The sequence below is a fragment of the Zeugodacus cucurbitae genome, chromosome 6 (assembly GCF_028554725.1).
Source record: "Zeugodacus cucurbitae isolate PBARC_wt_2022May chromosome 6, idZeuCucr1.2, whole genome shotgun sequence".
NCBI classification, from domain to species: Eukaryota; Metazoa; Arthropoda; class Insecta; order Diptera; family Tephritidae; genus Zeugodacus; species Zeugodacus cucurbitae.
This window is the reverse complement of record NC_071671.1, coordinates 48,985,502-48,999,566: the sequence shown is the minus strand read 5'-3', so window position 1 is coordinate 48,999,566 and position 14,065 is coordinate 48,985,502. Positions and strand designations below refer to the sequence as shown.

Below are 14,065 nucleotides of genomic sequence, written 5' to 3'. Positions count from 1 at the left end.
CTTACTGCCCCTTAGCTGAGTCACTTTGGTAGCCGCAGCTGGCACATTGGTTGAGTAGCGCACACGCTCATCGAGAACCGATGATCAAAAGTGACGACACTTTCATATATATATATATATATATATATATATATAGTGGCATTGAGTTGACATTAATTATTATTTTGAATATATTCACGAGTATGATTAATTAATGTCGCTTACTCGGCTTTGGGTGCGGTTGTGACAACGAACGGCATCAATTGAGACAGTTTGCTTGGCAGTTAAATCTTGAGCAAGTGCCTATTGCACCTGTGCTGCAGCACTGCTTGGAAAGTGCTTTGTAATTATGAACTTCTAATGAAACAAGTAGAACTCGCAAAACATACCAAAGAATATCTCTTAGAAATTTCTATTAAAGGAATTTGATAACTAGTACCTTTGGTATTTAGGTATTATCGCGAAATTTTTCAAATTTGTAAAAGTCGCTTAATGTCGGCATGTTGTTATTGGAAATATATGTTATATCAGCACTAGCTCCAGAATGAAGCTTCAAAGTTCGCCAGTTAGATTCCAAAAAATTTACTGTGTCATTAAGGGTATAGTAAAGAGATGCATTACAGCTTATGTTTTCACAAAGTTGAAAGTCCGAATTCTTTGCAGACCGATCAGTGCATATGATATGATACCCGAGTATAACTATGCTCCTATATTTGACTTGTTGTTTAAAGCTGAATTGAATGCCAGATGATTGTCGGCGGACTTTGACCTTGATATTCGTTTTCTCCTAACAATCTGGAAAATAATTAGTTGTTGCGTTGAATGTTACGATATTGAAGTTAAAAAGTGATAAAGATACCAATCAGATTGTAAAAAGACTCGTCCATATAAATATTTTTCAGAATAATTTTGAAGAATGCTGCATAGTTGTGAGTCCTTGACGGTTCGAGTGATTATTAAATGGCACGGGTTGCAGTTCGACATCATGCAAAAATAGGTCACCATTTTGTTTTATTAATTTTATCATATCGTATATATTTTTTATACTTTTCCACCAATATATCGTATTATATACCACAATATTTAGTGGCTTTTCATATGTATAAATTCACATACATATGTACTCATATGTATATAATTTATGCAAACTTTTACACTTATCTCAACTTTGATATTGAGTAAAAGTCAAATGTATGCATAAATTGTACATACATACATGCACATATCAACATAAAATTCCAACCAAATGAAGGCGAGACGCTTATCAGTTTTCCTACCATGCTTCATGCGGTCGTCGATTAGTTTATTTGCAATTGGCGACTATAGCCTCCCCATACCAAAAAGCTGGAAGGGTTGAACACCCGACAGCAGACAAAGTCAGTAAGTTTTTAGCACCAAAGTGTTTGTATATTTGTTTATATATAAATATGCGGCGTTGTGAAAGGCTATACACATTCCAAAGGCATTGCACATAATAGAAGCGATATGTTCAGAATATACACAATTGTATAAACAAGTAAAATATATACAGCCATATATGATCGTATATATACTTTTATGTACGCAAGTATGTAGGTTGCAAGCCCGAGTTTATCTTATCTACATAAAGAGGTAAGCACATATGGATGTATGTATGTATGTATGTATTAGTGAACAGATCAATCGACGCGCTATGATAAACTGATGTTCCTCTATTGCTTCTGCACCCGGGCAGTCGCTTCTAATAATAATATGTTTTACCCACGTTATAATAAATATATTCACACTACAGTTGTATGTGAACGACATTTTCCAGTTAAAAAATCGCCGATAAACGGAAGCTACAAACTACCAATGGATAGCATCGATGCCAACATTTGCAAGTTCTCCACAAAATTTATGGCTGATGGAATTGTGTTGAAAACAGTAGATTCATATGTGTATACATATGGGCAAAAATGTTTATCGTGAGTAAATGCAGTAATTTACTGGTGAAAAAAAAATAACTTGTGCGCCGAACATTTTCCGGAGTGGGTATGTCTTTATTAGAATTTGTTATTTTTTTATTTATATTTTCTGCTTAATAGACACTCTCTATGAATATCAATGTCTGTTGTACATACATATTTGTTTGTATGTACGCATTTTATCTTTGCGTATTCACTCACTTATTCATATGCGCGCCCACTGCCACCCACACACCACCCAAACTGCTAAGCGCACTTGCTTTGCGTAAACGACTATAGAATTTAGTATACATAATTACAAAATAAATATATTGCAATTTCTTGCGGTTGGGCATATCACAGCTACATACATTCATACATACATATGTATGGCTGATGGATATGGAATGCAATTTTTATTTAAATCCGATCTGTGGAGTAGGTAATAGTAAACTATTCATATTACACTACTCCAACGGAAGGTGTGTAGTTTTTTTTTGCCACCGCCCCGCCCGATGATGCGCAATGGTGGTAGAATACACTTTTCGAGCGTAAACGCGCCGCTAGCAGCCTTTCGACATGGTCACTGCTGCCGCCCGGTGCCGCCTCTTAAGCTACACATACTAAAATATTTGCTGAGACATATGTATATTGCAACAATGCTAATGCATCGATTTTGTAAATTAAAAACAATAAATAGTCATTGTGTTATGCATAAATTCATTTTGTTAAACACACTGTGAGAAAAAATCTTTTTCCTTTTGGAAAAACGCGTATGCGATTTTCACTGAATACACATCTGGCGTTTCTACCTCGCCCAGAATGTTGCGACTTCTGTTCGTATGCATGTGAGCGTGTGTGTGTGTATGGTTGGTACACGATTTTGCGGCTGGTGCTTCGCTGGTCACTTGGTCTTTTTTTAAAGCACTTCCACATTCGTTATCATTACACACTAACAACGTTTTATTCAATTACCACAATGCACTTGCACTTTTTGCCAATTTCAATTGATAAATTCCAATTAATACAATTCGTTTTGCTGGAGTTATTCACAAATTTCTTCGAGCACTCGACTTTTTTGTGTAACCCGCCCGCAAACTTTTTCAACTCTGCTGCCACTGCTGCTGCGAATGCGATTGCTCCTTTGTATTTGGTGCTCCGCTCTCTCAATGCGGCGCGGCGGCGCTTGTTCATTCAACTTTTTTTCTAATCAAATTTTTGGGGTGCTCTCTCTCTCGCTCTCCAGCAATGGGCGCTTGACGTTTTCCCGCCAGTGATGGTAAAGTAACAAATATTTGAAAATTTTTGTTGTTAATCTGCAAAATCTGAAATTTATTCTTACATCAAAAGTAAACTTGCAATGTGTTGTTCTGCCTAAGTTGGTTTTTGATAAAGCAAATCAAATAGAGTTATTATTCTAGTATATTTACTTACTAAATCATCCAACTTTCAAGCACAATTTGAAGTTTACGTTTACTAACACTATTCCGAAACTTCGAAATCAATATTTGCTCATTAGCCAATGGGTGCTGCCAGACTTGGGTGCAGTCTATAGTGCTGAAAATTTCATAACTTATTAAAAGAATTTAAATTCTCGTTTGTTTTGTGATATTGCTAATATTTATTACAATAAAAATAAAGTTCATACCTTAAATTGGTCGAAATTTTCAATATTTCATTTCCAGTCAGGTCTTGCTCTTTTAACAACTTTATTTATATCCGGGCTTGGCAACACTAGGCGGATTTGGTTGTTTGACATTTTGAAACTTATAATTTTAAAGGATCCAAGTATTATATTTATTTTGTACTTGTTTTTTATGTCTTTAAAACAAAAAGCATGGTGCGCTATTGTTGCTGTTGTAGTAGCTGATCATATGCAGCAAATAATTTTAATGATCGTTGCCGGGTTTTCAGTTCTTCGCCTGATACAAATACGCGCCTTTTCCGGTTACGTAGACCCGTAGACCCACAATTATCGATGAGTGCCTCGCTACCATTTGAAACCGATCCTGCGGACTTACAGTAGGAATAACTGTACGAGGTTGGTATCCGAATATATTAATGAAGATAATGACGGATCAGTTTTCAATATATGTGGTAAATAACTGATATTTCCGTTAAAAATGTCGCGTGATCAATACATATGACTGTTACTGAAGCAACTGTCATGATTTCCTGACCGATCCGATTGAAATTTAGAGTATCTCCAACTAGAGCTTTTCATAAAGAGATAGACAATGGTGTGGCACCAAAGGTTATTGTATGAGAACAAGAGGACTGTCCACTTAGTTGCATTACCAAAAATATACCTATGCCTCAGCTGCTTTAATTCAATACAATTATCCATTGAAGCTAGACGAAGGCACCACAACTATAGCTAACCTGAAAAAAGGAGTTTCTAATGTCACAGCGCAAACTACAGCTCAGGACTGATTTATGATTTATTGAAAGAAAAAACACATTTAATTAATTATATATATATATATATTTATTGAGATAAGTTGAATTCTTTCTGCATTCCTTTCGACGAAAATTATTTATTATTAAAGAATAAAACTTTAGACGCTCAATTCAAAGTTTGGAAGCATAATAATATCCAAAAAACAAAACAAAAGAGAAATTATAATAAAAACGTTATTCGCTTAACTTAAACACTAATCGATAATTATAACTAACAATATAGAGTTTCGTAAAGAGCACGAATAAAATCTGCTTTCAATAAATCTCACTACTTTCGATTTACTCGCGACTGTTTAAACGCGTGCAAAAGTACATACGTTGCGCTTAAATGTGATTTTATTTATTATTATTTCATGAATGGTGTTTTTGTATACAAATTTAAGCACAGAATTTTGTTTTGCAATTTTAATTTACTTAATCGATGATTGTTGGATATTTTAAACAAAAAACAAAACTTTTGATTAAAAGTTAAAGGCAATAGTGTGTATATACGGGTATGTGTGTGTATGTGCTTGAAAATTAAACTAATGAACAAATCCAATTTACTGTTTGTTTAAATGTTTTCCTTTGTTTGTATATATATTTATATGTATAATATTAAATTTAAGCGGCCATTTTATTTTGGAGTACTTGAGGGGCGGGAAATTATGACTACTAACCGCTACATTGTGTACCACATGTATAATACGTGGACTTGGTGTTACTAGAAAACGGAAAATTTTAATAGTTATCGTTGATTCTTGAAATTATAGGTTAAAAAACAAGTTTAGTTGATTATAAATGAATAATTTGCGTTCTCCCGTATTGGTTTTGTTTTCGTTTTGTTTTAAATACGATAATTAGAAAAAATCTAAATAAGTGCAATAAGGAGCACAATCCAAGCGCTGGTTGACGTCGAACGTTGGCGAACACAAACACCATGCTGTCGGACACGACGACGACGACGTTAGCTACGACGTTTCGAACATCTTCAAGCGCAGAGTGGGTCAATTTAGTGGAAAGACATCTTCGATATTTACGAACGCACAAGCACCGAGCGATTCCCGCGCCATCACCTTAAGCAATTCGGCGGCGTGCGCAACGCACACGTCAAGTGGCGGGCGACGCGGATAGTTCATTGATTCTGAAAGACAGAGTAGTGGGCAGGAGATTAATAAATTAATTAAAGAATAAAATTTAATTTTTCGGTAATATCAAATGTGTGCGTCAATACATTTAACAAAAAAGTGACTTTAAAATAAAATAAATTTGAAACAATGGAATAAGACTTTTACATAACTGGAAAAAAATATTGAAAAATATCGAAAAATTTAATCGCAATCTTACCTAAAATGGCGGAATTGAGTGCGGTGCTAACGTTTTCTCGCTTCGTGGGACAAAGTTGCCAACCCAAAGGGCTAGACCAGGGATTTGAATAGGCGATTAAACTAAATGCATCCTGTTGGAGAAGACATAAATATTATTATAGCAATATTAATTCAATTAAAATTTATTAATCAATAATATAATCATATAATAACAAAATTTTACGAATTGAACTAAGAAATGCAGTGATTTTAGCAACAAAAAAATCATAAATTAGCAGAAATTACTTAATAACTTACTTCCAACATTTGTCGATCTTCATCGTTCATTTTATTATCCTTTTCCAATTGCTGCCCCATCTGCGAAAGCTCCTTGCCGAATTCCAATATTCGTTCGATGCCATGATATTTTTGTGTGGAAGGTGATACGTCGATGTCTAGAGAGGTGAAAAAGTAAATTTTATTTTTCAAAATTTATTTGCATTAGATTTGTGTGAATACGAACCCATTTCTTCATCAACGTCTAAAGAGCTATTGAAATTTGAACTGCCGTTTTTGCATGAGTTGCCTGTGGAGAAGGAAATTTAATCATTTTGTATAAAGTGACGAAGATTAAGCACAAAAAAGTATAATTATTAGTATTTTTTCGAATTTTTTTTTCCGGGTTTTTCGAAATTTATTTAAAAATATTATCTGAATATCGGAAAGTAAGTTTGTGGTATTTCATTTAATATCATTAATTATTTTTTTCAATATCAATATTTTTATATGAAAATAAAGATTTTTGATACAAACAATATTTTCAATATAAAAATTGAATTTATTTGGCTTACCATTGGTGTGCATATTTAATTCCATTTCTACATCATTCAAATAATCGATATTGGTGCTATTATTTTTATTACTAATTGAAATCGCATCACCAGAGCAGTTCTCATCCGAAACACTGTGAATAAAAGAAAATATTAAAAAATTTCACTTCCGAAAATTAGCAATTCGCACTCACGATGTGTTTTTCAGTTCCTGTTGATGCGCATGATTATCGGCATTTATCACAGCTGTATTTGTTGTTGTTGTTGATGTTGTCACCATAGTCTGTGCATTATTATGTGCTACTGTGCTCTTACCATTTTGATACGATTTGGTTGACTGTATGACCGATGTTTGATTCGGTGGCGTTGTCTGCGTTTGTGTTGTGATCGAATTTGTTAATTTATTATTAGTAGTTGTAGGGCAATACTGTATCAACAGACACACAAAATACAAAATACGAAAAAAAATAAGGACACAGAAAAGCAAAAAAACAAAACAAACATAAATGATTACATGCTTCTTTCTTCTTCTTTCTACTTTTTTTTTTGTTTTACTTTTGTTAAATTACGCTTGCGCTACACTTTTGTTAAATTATCTCTCAACTTTACCTCATTATCGGACCCATTAACCATTTCTATGAACTGTCTGCACTTAAGCATGAACCAAAGATTTTTGTTATTCTCCAGCAGTCCCGGATAGGAGCGCAACGTGTGCTCAATGGCGTGGCCCATTTTGCCGGATAATACCAATTTTAATATTTCTAAAAACGAAATTTCGAAAAATAATTAAAAATTTACATAAATATCAGTTATTTAGCCTCTGCACACATACTTTGACGATTTCGAATCGATGACAGATCTTCTTGAAACGATTGCCCAGTAGTTCTAGCGAATGCCTCTGCAGTCTGACTATAACCATTGTGCAAAAGATAGGATGATACCATTCTGTAAATTTTAATAAAAATAATTTATTATTTAATTTATTTAGAATAATTTTATGCTTTGCGCGCAACTCACTTGTGTAAAAGTGTCGTGGGATCACCCTGATCGAGCGTCATGGGGAAATCATAGATGGTGGTCTTCATTTGAGCGCGCATTTGTTTCATCATATCTTCGATTTGATCAAATTTGAATGGCTCCTGGCCAAAATTAGCATCGATCTCTTCACCAGGCGTTTGTAGGCCAACCGTTGGATATAGTTTACACTGAAAATATGCAAATACATGTAATACACCGTCACACCAACACGCTTGTATATACTACTACTTTATGTACCGGCAAATCCCTGAACGCAACACCCAAATCAATACCGTTCTTTGTGTAGAAACATGAATTATCCACAAAATTTACACAGCAACCGATTACATCGCCCGTGGTGAAGGTCGGCCCATACGACTGTCCATTATTGGATGATGAATATGAATTACCATCATCACCATGATATCCGTACGATTGCTTGTCCCAACCTGAAAAAGAAAATGCCGAATGGAAACCGAAAATAATATTATTTGCATTTGTTGGGTCGGTTGCAAAACGCGCTGCCTTTACCTGGTAAACGATTCATGCGAAATTGTTGAGCTGTCAAACCGATACCCATGTAGCCATCTTTGCCTTTCGAAACAATTTTCACTTCAAAATAGTATAGGCCACAGGCGGGTGGAATCGGATGAGCTGTGCGCACAGAGGCAGAACCGTCGTGTTTATTACCGACGCCTGCAAATAAATGGCGTAAAATGAATATATGGCGTAATACAAGTGTCCAGATCAAGGACATGAGCATCTGAAAAAGGCCGCGCTTTGGTGCTGTCAAAAATAAACTTATATTTTAATATGTATTTTGCAAATGTAATTTTGTGTGCTAAATAAAGATAATTAGTTTTGAAAAATTTTAAATCATTCCGAATAAAAACCGCAGTCGACTTCACTCTGCAGTTGCGCTTTTAATATTTTTATTTTAACCAAAATATAACCAAATCTCTCTTAATTCCTCCCACCAGCGACTAGCCGCTGTATAAATTGACATATAAATACGCACATACCTATGCATATAATTGAGCACTCAAAATAATCCCAACGCAATTTCCACGCACAAAGCGCTACCAATTTATATGTAAACAACAACAATGAGCTTGATAAACCCATATCAGCTGATGGTATTATGATTGCAGCAATACGAAGAACAACAACAGAAACACAAACACACGTACATATGTTTACATAAATGTCAAAAGGAGTACGGACAATAAGAAGCGTGCGTAGAAAAGGCACAAACAAAGTACAATAACAAAAACAGAAACAGAAATAACCAGGCCAATGACAGTGAGCGATGAAGTGCGACAACAAACGAATTGAATACTTTCGTGCTGGACAAGTTCGTGTTTGCTTCTCTTCCGTTTATACGTCGTTTTCTATTTATTTCCCCCGATTTGATGCATAAAATGGCAGAACAGACTGCGCTGCACTCGACTCTTGTGTTGGCAAAGGTAAATAAAGCGTATGTGGGGAAACGCAATAAAGAGAAGGTGGGCATGGAAAATCAAATGAAAAAAAAAATACGAAGTAAAGAGCGAGTGCAAGCATACATATGTATGTATTTATATCACGAAACTGCTTTATATGAGTCTAGCGAAGATCAAGCCACCCACCATTTGTTAAATTAATAATTAATAAGTCTATTTATTAAGAAAATTTAATACAATAAATTTTGTCTTGAAATAATAATGAAATCGCATCAATTTCTTTACTTTCAATTGCAGCTTCTTCGACACACCTACACATTTGCAATTATCAAACACAGTTATAACGTATTCTGCATTTCCGCTAGCTCCTTAATTTCTAATTCATTGCATTTGCTAATTTCGTTTCCTTTATGAGGACGCGCTAATTTCGCGCTTCAAAAACTGTCAAGTTAACTAGTGAAAGCTTTTAGTCTTCATTTTTGTACGGTGCGTGCTAGTCTAGTATTTTAGTTTATCGGTGTATAATTAAGTATAATTGCATTTATTAATGAATCACTCACCTTTATAGTGCACATGTAGATTATTCTGCGATAGTCCAATCGATAGACATTTGTCGTGTGGACTCCAGCAGCGTGGCAGTGGAGTTTCAGCTTCGTTCACATTTGGATAGAGCATTTTGAGGCGATCGGTCACTTGCTGACGCGTATGATGATTATGATTACTACTGCTGTGACCACCGGTGCCAGCACAAGTGTTGACGCCTGTTAGGGCAGTGGCCCCGCCACCGCCGGACGGGTTATCGCTTTGGCTACTGCTCCCAAGCATGTTTGCTGTTAGTAATGTGTTTGTATTTGCGCCGTTACTGGGATTAATTTGGCTGACAAAGCTAATGCCGCTATTATTATTGTTATTGTTGCTGCTGATGTTGATGCTGTCGCCGCCACCGGACAAAGCAGGTATGTCAAACGCAAATGGTGAACTATTTATACAGCCACCAAAGTTAGGATAGTAATGATGATGGTGGTGGTGTAGTGGGTGCGTGAATGGATGGTGTGTAAAATGCGTAGCATACGATAGTGCAGCAGGTGACTTTGGTGCACGAATGCGTTCGCCACTCAGGTTCTCTTCGTCGTCAGCGTCGGCGTCGTCGTCGTCTTCGTCGTCCTCTTCTTGCAACAGCAATGGCAGTGATATTGGAGGTGTTTGGTTGCGTATGTTAGATGCGCTGCTACCAGCTGCACCCTCACCAATTACGCTCAGTGTCGAGCGTTGAGCACCGCTCAAACTTTCCTCTGGCTGTTCTTGTTGTAGACACTGTCGTTGTTGCTGCGATTGCTGCTGTTGTTGTTGACTAGTTGATGCAATGTCAGCGCTCAAACCAATAGCTTCACTCGCAGCTGATTCTAATGCAGTTGCATCAATTGTATCGTCAATCGGACTATTGTCTACGAAGGCGCATGGATGCGTTAGTTGTAATTGTTCCTGTATATCCTGCTGCTCAAGTGTTTGTTGCTGCTGCGATGTTTCTCCTACCAGAATCGCCTGTTGTTGCTGCTGCTGTTGCTGCGGTTGTTGCTGTTGCTCTTGTTCGAGTGGTGGTGGTGGTGATGGCGGTGGTGGTAGTAGTGCGTGTTGCTGGAGGGAGGGAGAGGGAGAATGTTCAAAATGAAGCGCATGTTCAGAGTGTGATTGTTCTTGTTGTTGTAATTGTTGTGGTTGTTGCTGATGATGATATAGTTGAAGATTGTGTGACGATGATGTTGGCGACGATGATGATGAGGAGGATGAAGGAGGTGGGGTTGTATTGTTATTGAATAAAAGGGGTGAAGCGAAAACTGAATTGTCCGGCAAATGATCTGCCGTTTCATGTTGTAGTTGTTGTTGCTGTGGTGGTAATGGTGGTGGTGATGGCGGTTGTGGCAATCCAACTGCACCGATATCATCGTCTAATCGCTCTTGCAGCGCCTCAGGCTGTACGAAATGCCCGCCACCATCATTATCAGTTGATTGCAGTATCGGGAGCATAGGTAAATTGGCGAGCAAATTGCTGCTGCTGCTATTATTACTGCTGCTCGTCGACGAGGAATTCAATTGTTCATTATCGTTATCAGTATCCATTTCTTATTACTTAATAAAGTTGAATTTTGTCAACTGAAAATATGGTACACACCTTTTTTTTAAAAGCTACCACTTAAGTTCGATTAAATAATTTTAAACAAAAATAATTTTTGAGGGAATAGACTTTGGTCTGTCGCTATTGGTAACCATCATCAACATCATCGTCGCAACATCAGCGCTAATGGGTACTTAAAAATATATACATAAGTTATATCCGATTAAAAAAATAATATTTGTAGTAAAAATTGTGTAATAATTTTGAACACTTATATTCAGTAAGCGCAAGTGGAAGACATTTCCATCATAAGTTATATTCCAGTGACGCACTTAATAAAATTATTTCAAAGAAATTGCACTACATAGCCTGAAAAGAGGTCAAGGTTGCACTGACCCAAATATACTATAATGACCCTGGCATGGAGAGACGCTTCTAACATGCTATTTGTTAACTATTTCTAAGATTTCAATTAAATTTAACTGAGTGCAAAATATAGAACATGTAATCATTGCATAGAACACAAATGGCTGCATGCCCACTAATTGCAATCTTGCTACACGCACTAGGTGCAACAACTGCAATGTACATACACTACACCTATTCATAGAAGATAGCTCCACATAGATACAGTAATCCTACAGCCACTAGGTGCTCATTATGGAACTACTTTTCCTGGCTATTGCGCTTTATTTATATCTGTTATTGTTAAACAACAGCTGTGCACTGGCCAAGTGAAAGCAACAATGATTTGTACAAAATCAATATATCACCTTTACGCACGTCAACGTTTCAACTAAATTCGTGTAAAATTCATTCTATATATTGCACATTTTGTCACAGAGATGCTTACGATTTTTATTAAAAATTATTTCAATTAATGTGCGAAGTTTTTCACTTTTTTACTACGTTTCACTGATTTTCTTTGTTTTCCCCTCTCGATAAAGTGACAAACGACAATCACACGAAAAAGGCCCGCACACATGCTCACACACACGCAAATACACAACTCCTCTTGCTCTTCATAAATTTCTTTTCTTTGATTCTGTTCTGTATCTATGTGCGACATTTATACATTTCATTTTGTTTCCTTGTACATTGTCAAATTCTTCTTCTTCAACTTCTGATGTTTTTCTTGTATTCTGCGCTTTGATCGCACGTTCGTTGTTTCATTCAACAACAACAATCTAAACATATATGTATGCATAAAAAAGCGAAATTCATGCATAGAAGGTATCAGGTAAAATTGATGAACAATGGAGTTGCTGACTAGCTGTATATATTATCATCTTTTTCGTTGGGTAACTGGAGGAAATTTCAACTTGTACAACGTATTTTAAGTGTACTTTGGCATTTATGACCTCACTCTAAATAAATAATATATATTTTATAAGCATAACTATTGTGGTCCCACGCATTGCGCTGCCACAATCTGCCTTATCTGCAATTTTTCGCCACTTCATTCACCTTAGTACGTTAAATACAAGCACGATCGATTTTTCTTCACTTTTCAGTAACACACGTTGACTTTTCGCATCCGCTTGATCTTTTATAATCACAATTTCAATTTTTGTGATAAATTTTCTCCCTTCCTTTCTTATTTATTTTTATCCTTTCCCGAGAAAACACAACTTCTACTTCGACTGTCGACTGTCGCAGCAGAAATGACACAGTGCTGCCATTGAATTGTCTCTTGCTGTTGCTTATCTCTGTGTATTCGTAAGTATCGATAACAATGGCATGCCACACAATTTGAAAATAAATATTTCGATAAATAAATTTTTAGATTTTTTAAATTCACAGTTTATTTGATTGTTTGATTTTAATATGTTTATGTTTTTAATCGAAATATGCAAAAAAAAAAAAATAATATTGAAAATAATATAAATAGCTGAGGCGTGAAATTTATTTCTTTGGCATTTTGCTGTGAGAATTCAATGTTTGTGGTAAAATATCTTATATAACAGGTTTTGAATAATATTTTTCAATATTTTTAGAAAATTATTTTTAATTTCGATATTTTTTTTAGTAAAAAGTTGGTGTATATTCATGGCGTAAAGTGTGTTTTATATAAATAAATTTAGAAAAAATAATTTAATAAAAGTTTATCGGTATTTTTTCATTTTTTTTATTTTTTTGTAAAGGTTTTGTTAGTAACTTGAAATTATTGTTGTTGTTTGAGGACTATTATCTGCTTAATTATAGTGACATAGTCAATATCAAAAATCAAACCGAATAATTTTTATCGACCGATAATTTTTTAATCTATAAGCCTGAATCCATTTAAATTGTATTAAGATCATAAGGAATTGGTTAAGAATTAGGTACATAGAGCAAATTGTTTAGCGATATTAATTAATTTATACGATTTCGATAAAAAATAGATTTCATATTTTTCAAAAAATGTAATTACATATAATTTTTTATATCAATGTAGTTTAGTAATCGAATATACCTAATATTTCTATAAAAATATAATTGTAAAATAATAAAAAATAAATAAAAAATGCAGAGTATCAAAGAATTAATTTCTTGAGATTATATAGTTATAAGAAAATAGTAACAAAACATTCAAATTTTTCTTGTTTTATATTATTTAGATAGCAATATGAACTATGATTTAACATCACTTGGTATACCAACTGCACTCACATTATACCTTGTGGTAACTCATCACATCACATTCATTATTTCATATCACATGATAACATATCACATCATATTACTATGCACAAGGTTACACAATAACACTTCATTTCACAACATATTTCATAATTCTTCATTTCATATCCTCTGAAGACATATGAATTTGTCATGTTATATGCTATTACATCATATGACTTGAATATTAAATCATATCGTCTGACATCAAATGACTTCAAATGGCACCACATGACTTCACATCAGTATGGTTGTGATCAACTGTATTTTCGCGATGTATAAAGGCTCTATCAAATAAATACCGTTCTTTAGAAAAGCCTACTCAATCTAATAATTATTTCTGATTGCGAAA

At 34.9% G+C, this 14,065-nt stretch overlaps 2 protein-coding genes and 1 long non-coding RNA gene across 5 annotated transcripts in view; 1 reads left to right on the top strand and 2 right to left on the bottom strand.

Annotated features, from left to right (window-relative positions):
* Positions 1 to 3,121, bottom strand: part of LOC105217747 (G protein alpha o subunit) — a 79,790-nt gene extending 76,669 nt beyond the window's left edge. Inside the window, exon 1 of one of the 3 annotated variants that reach the window (XM_054233019.1) lies at positions 2,880 to 3,121. In XM_054233019.1, the coding sequence (XP_054088994.1) occupies positions 2,880 to 3,098 (219 nt within the window). In that variant the 5' untranslated portion in view covers positions 3,099 to 3,121. Of the gene's footprint in view, positions 1 to 2,861 lie in introns of all 3 variants that reach the window. The other 2 variants (XM_011192903.3, XM_011192902.3) reach the window with 2 other exon arrangements.
* Positions 3,122 to 3,656: 535 nt separating this feature from the next.
* LOC128922508 (uncharacterized) lies at positions 3,657 to 9,945 on the top strand. The gene is made up of 2 exons (XR_008471733.1): positions 3,657 to 3,945; positions 7,469 to 9,945. It is a non-coding gene; the product is annotated as an uncharacterized LOC128922508 (long non-coding RNA).
* Positions 4,679 to 12,730, bottom strand: LOC105217748 (ran-binding protein 9). The gene is made up of 13 exons (XM_054233245.1): positions 12,520 to 12,730; positions 9,500 to 11,090; positions 8,023 to 8,193; positions 7,747 to 7,946; positions 7,498 to 7,685; positions 7,313 to 7,425; positions 7,090 to 7,241; positions 6,675 to 6,907; positions 6,502 to 6,614; positions 6,174 to 6,236; positions 5,969 to 6,105; positions 5,691 to 5,802; positions 4,679 to 5,487 (listed from the first exon to the last, which is right to left on the bottom strand). Exons 2-13 carry the CDS (start codon positions 11,055 to 11,057, stop codon positions 5,351 to 5,353), a joined length of 3,177 nt encoding a protein of 1,058 aa, XP_054089220.1. The 5' UTR covers positions 11,058 to 11,090; positions 12,520 to 12,730; the 3' UTR covers positions 4,679 to 5,350.
* Between the last annotated feature and the right edge of the window lie 1,335 nt (positions 12,731 to 14,065).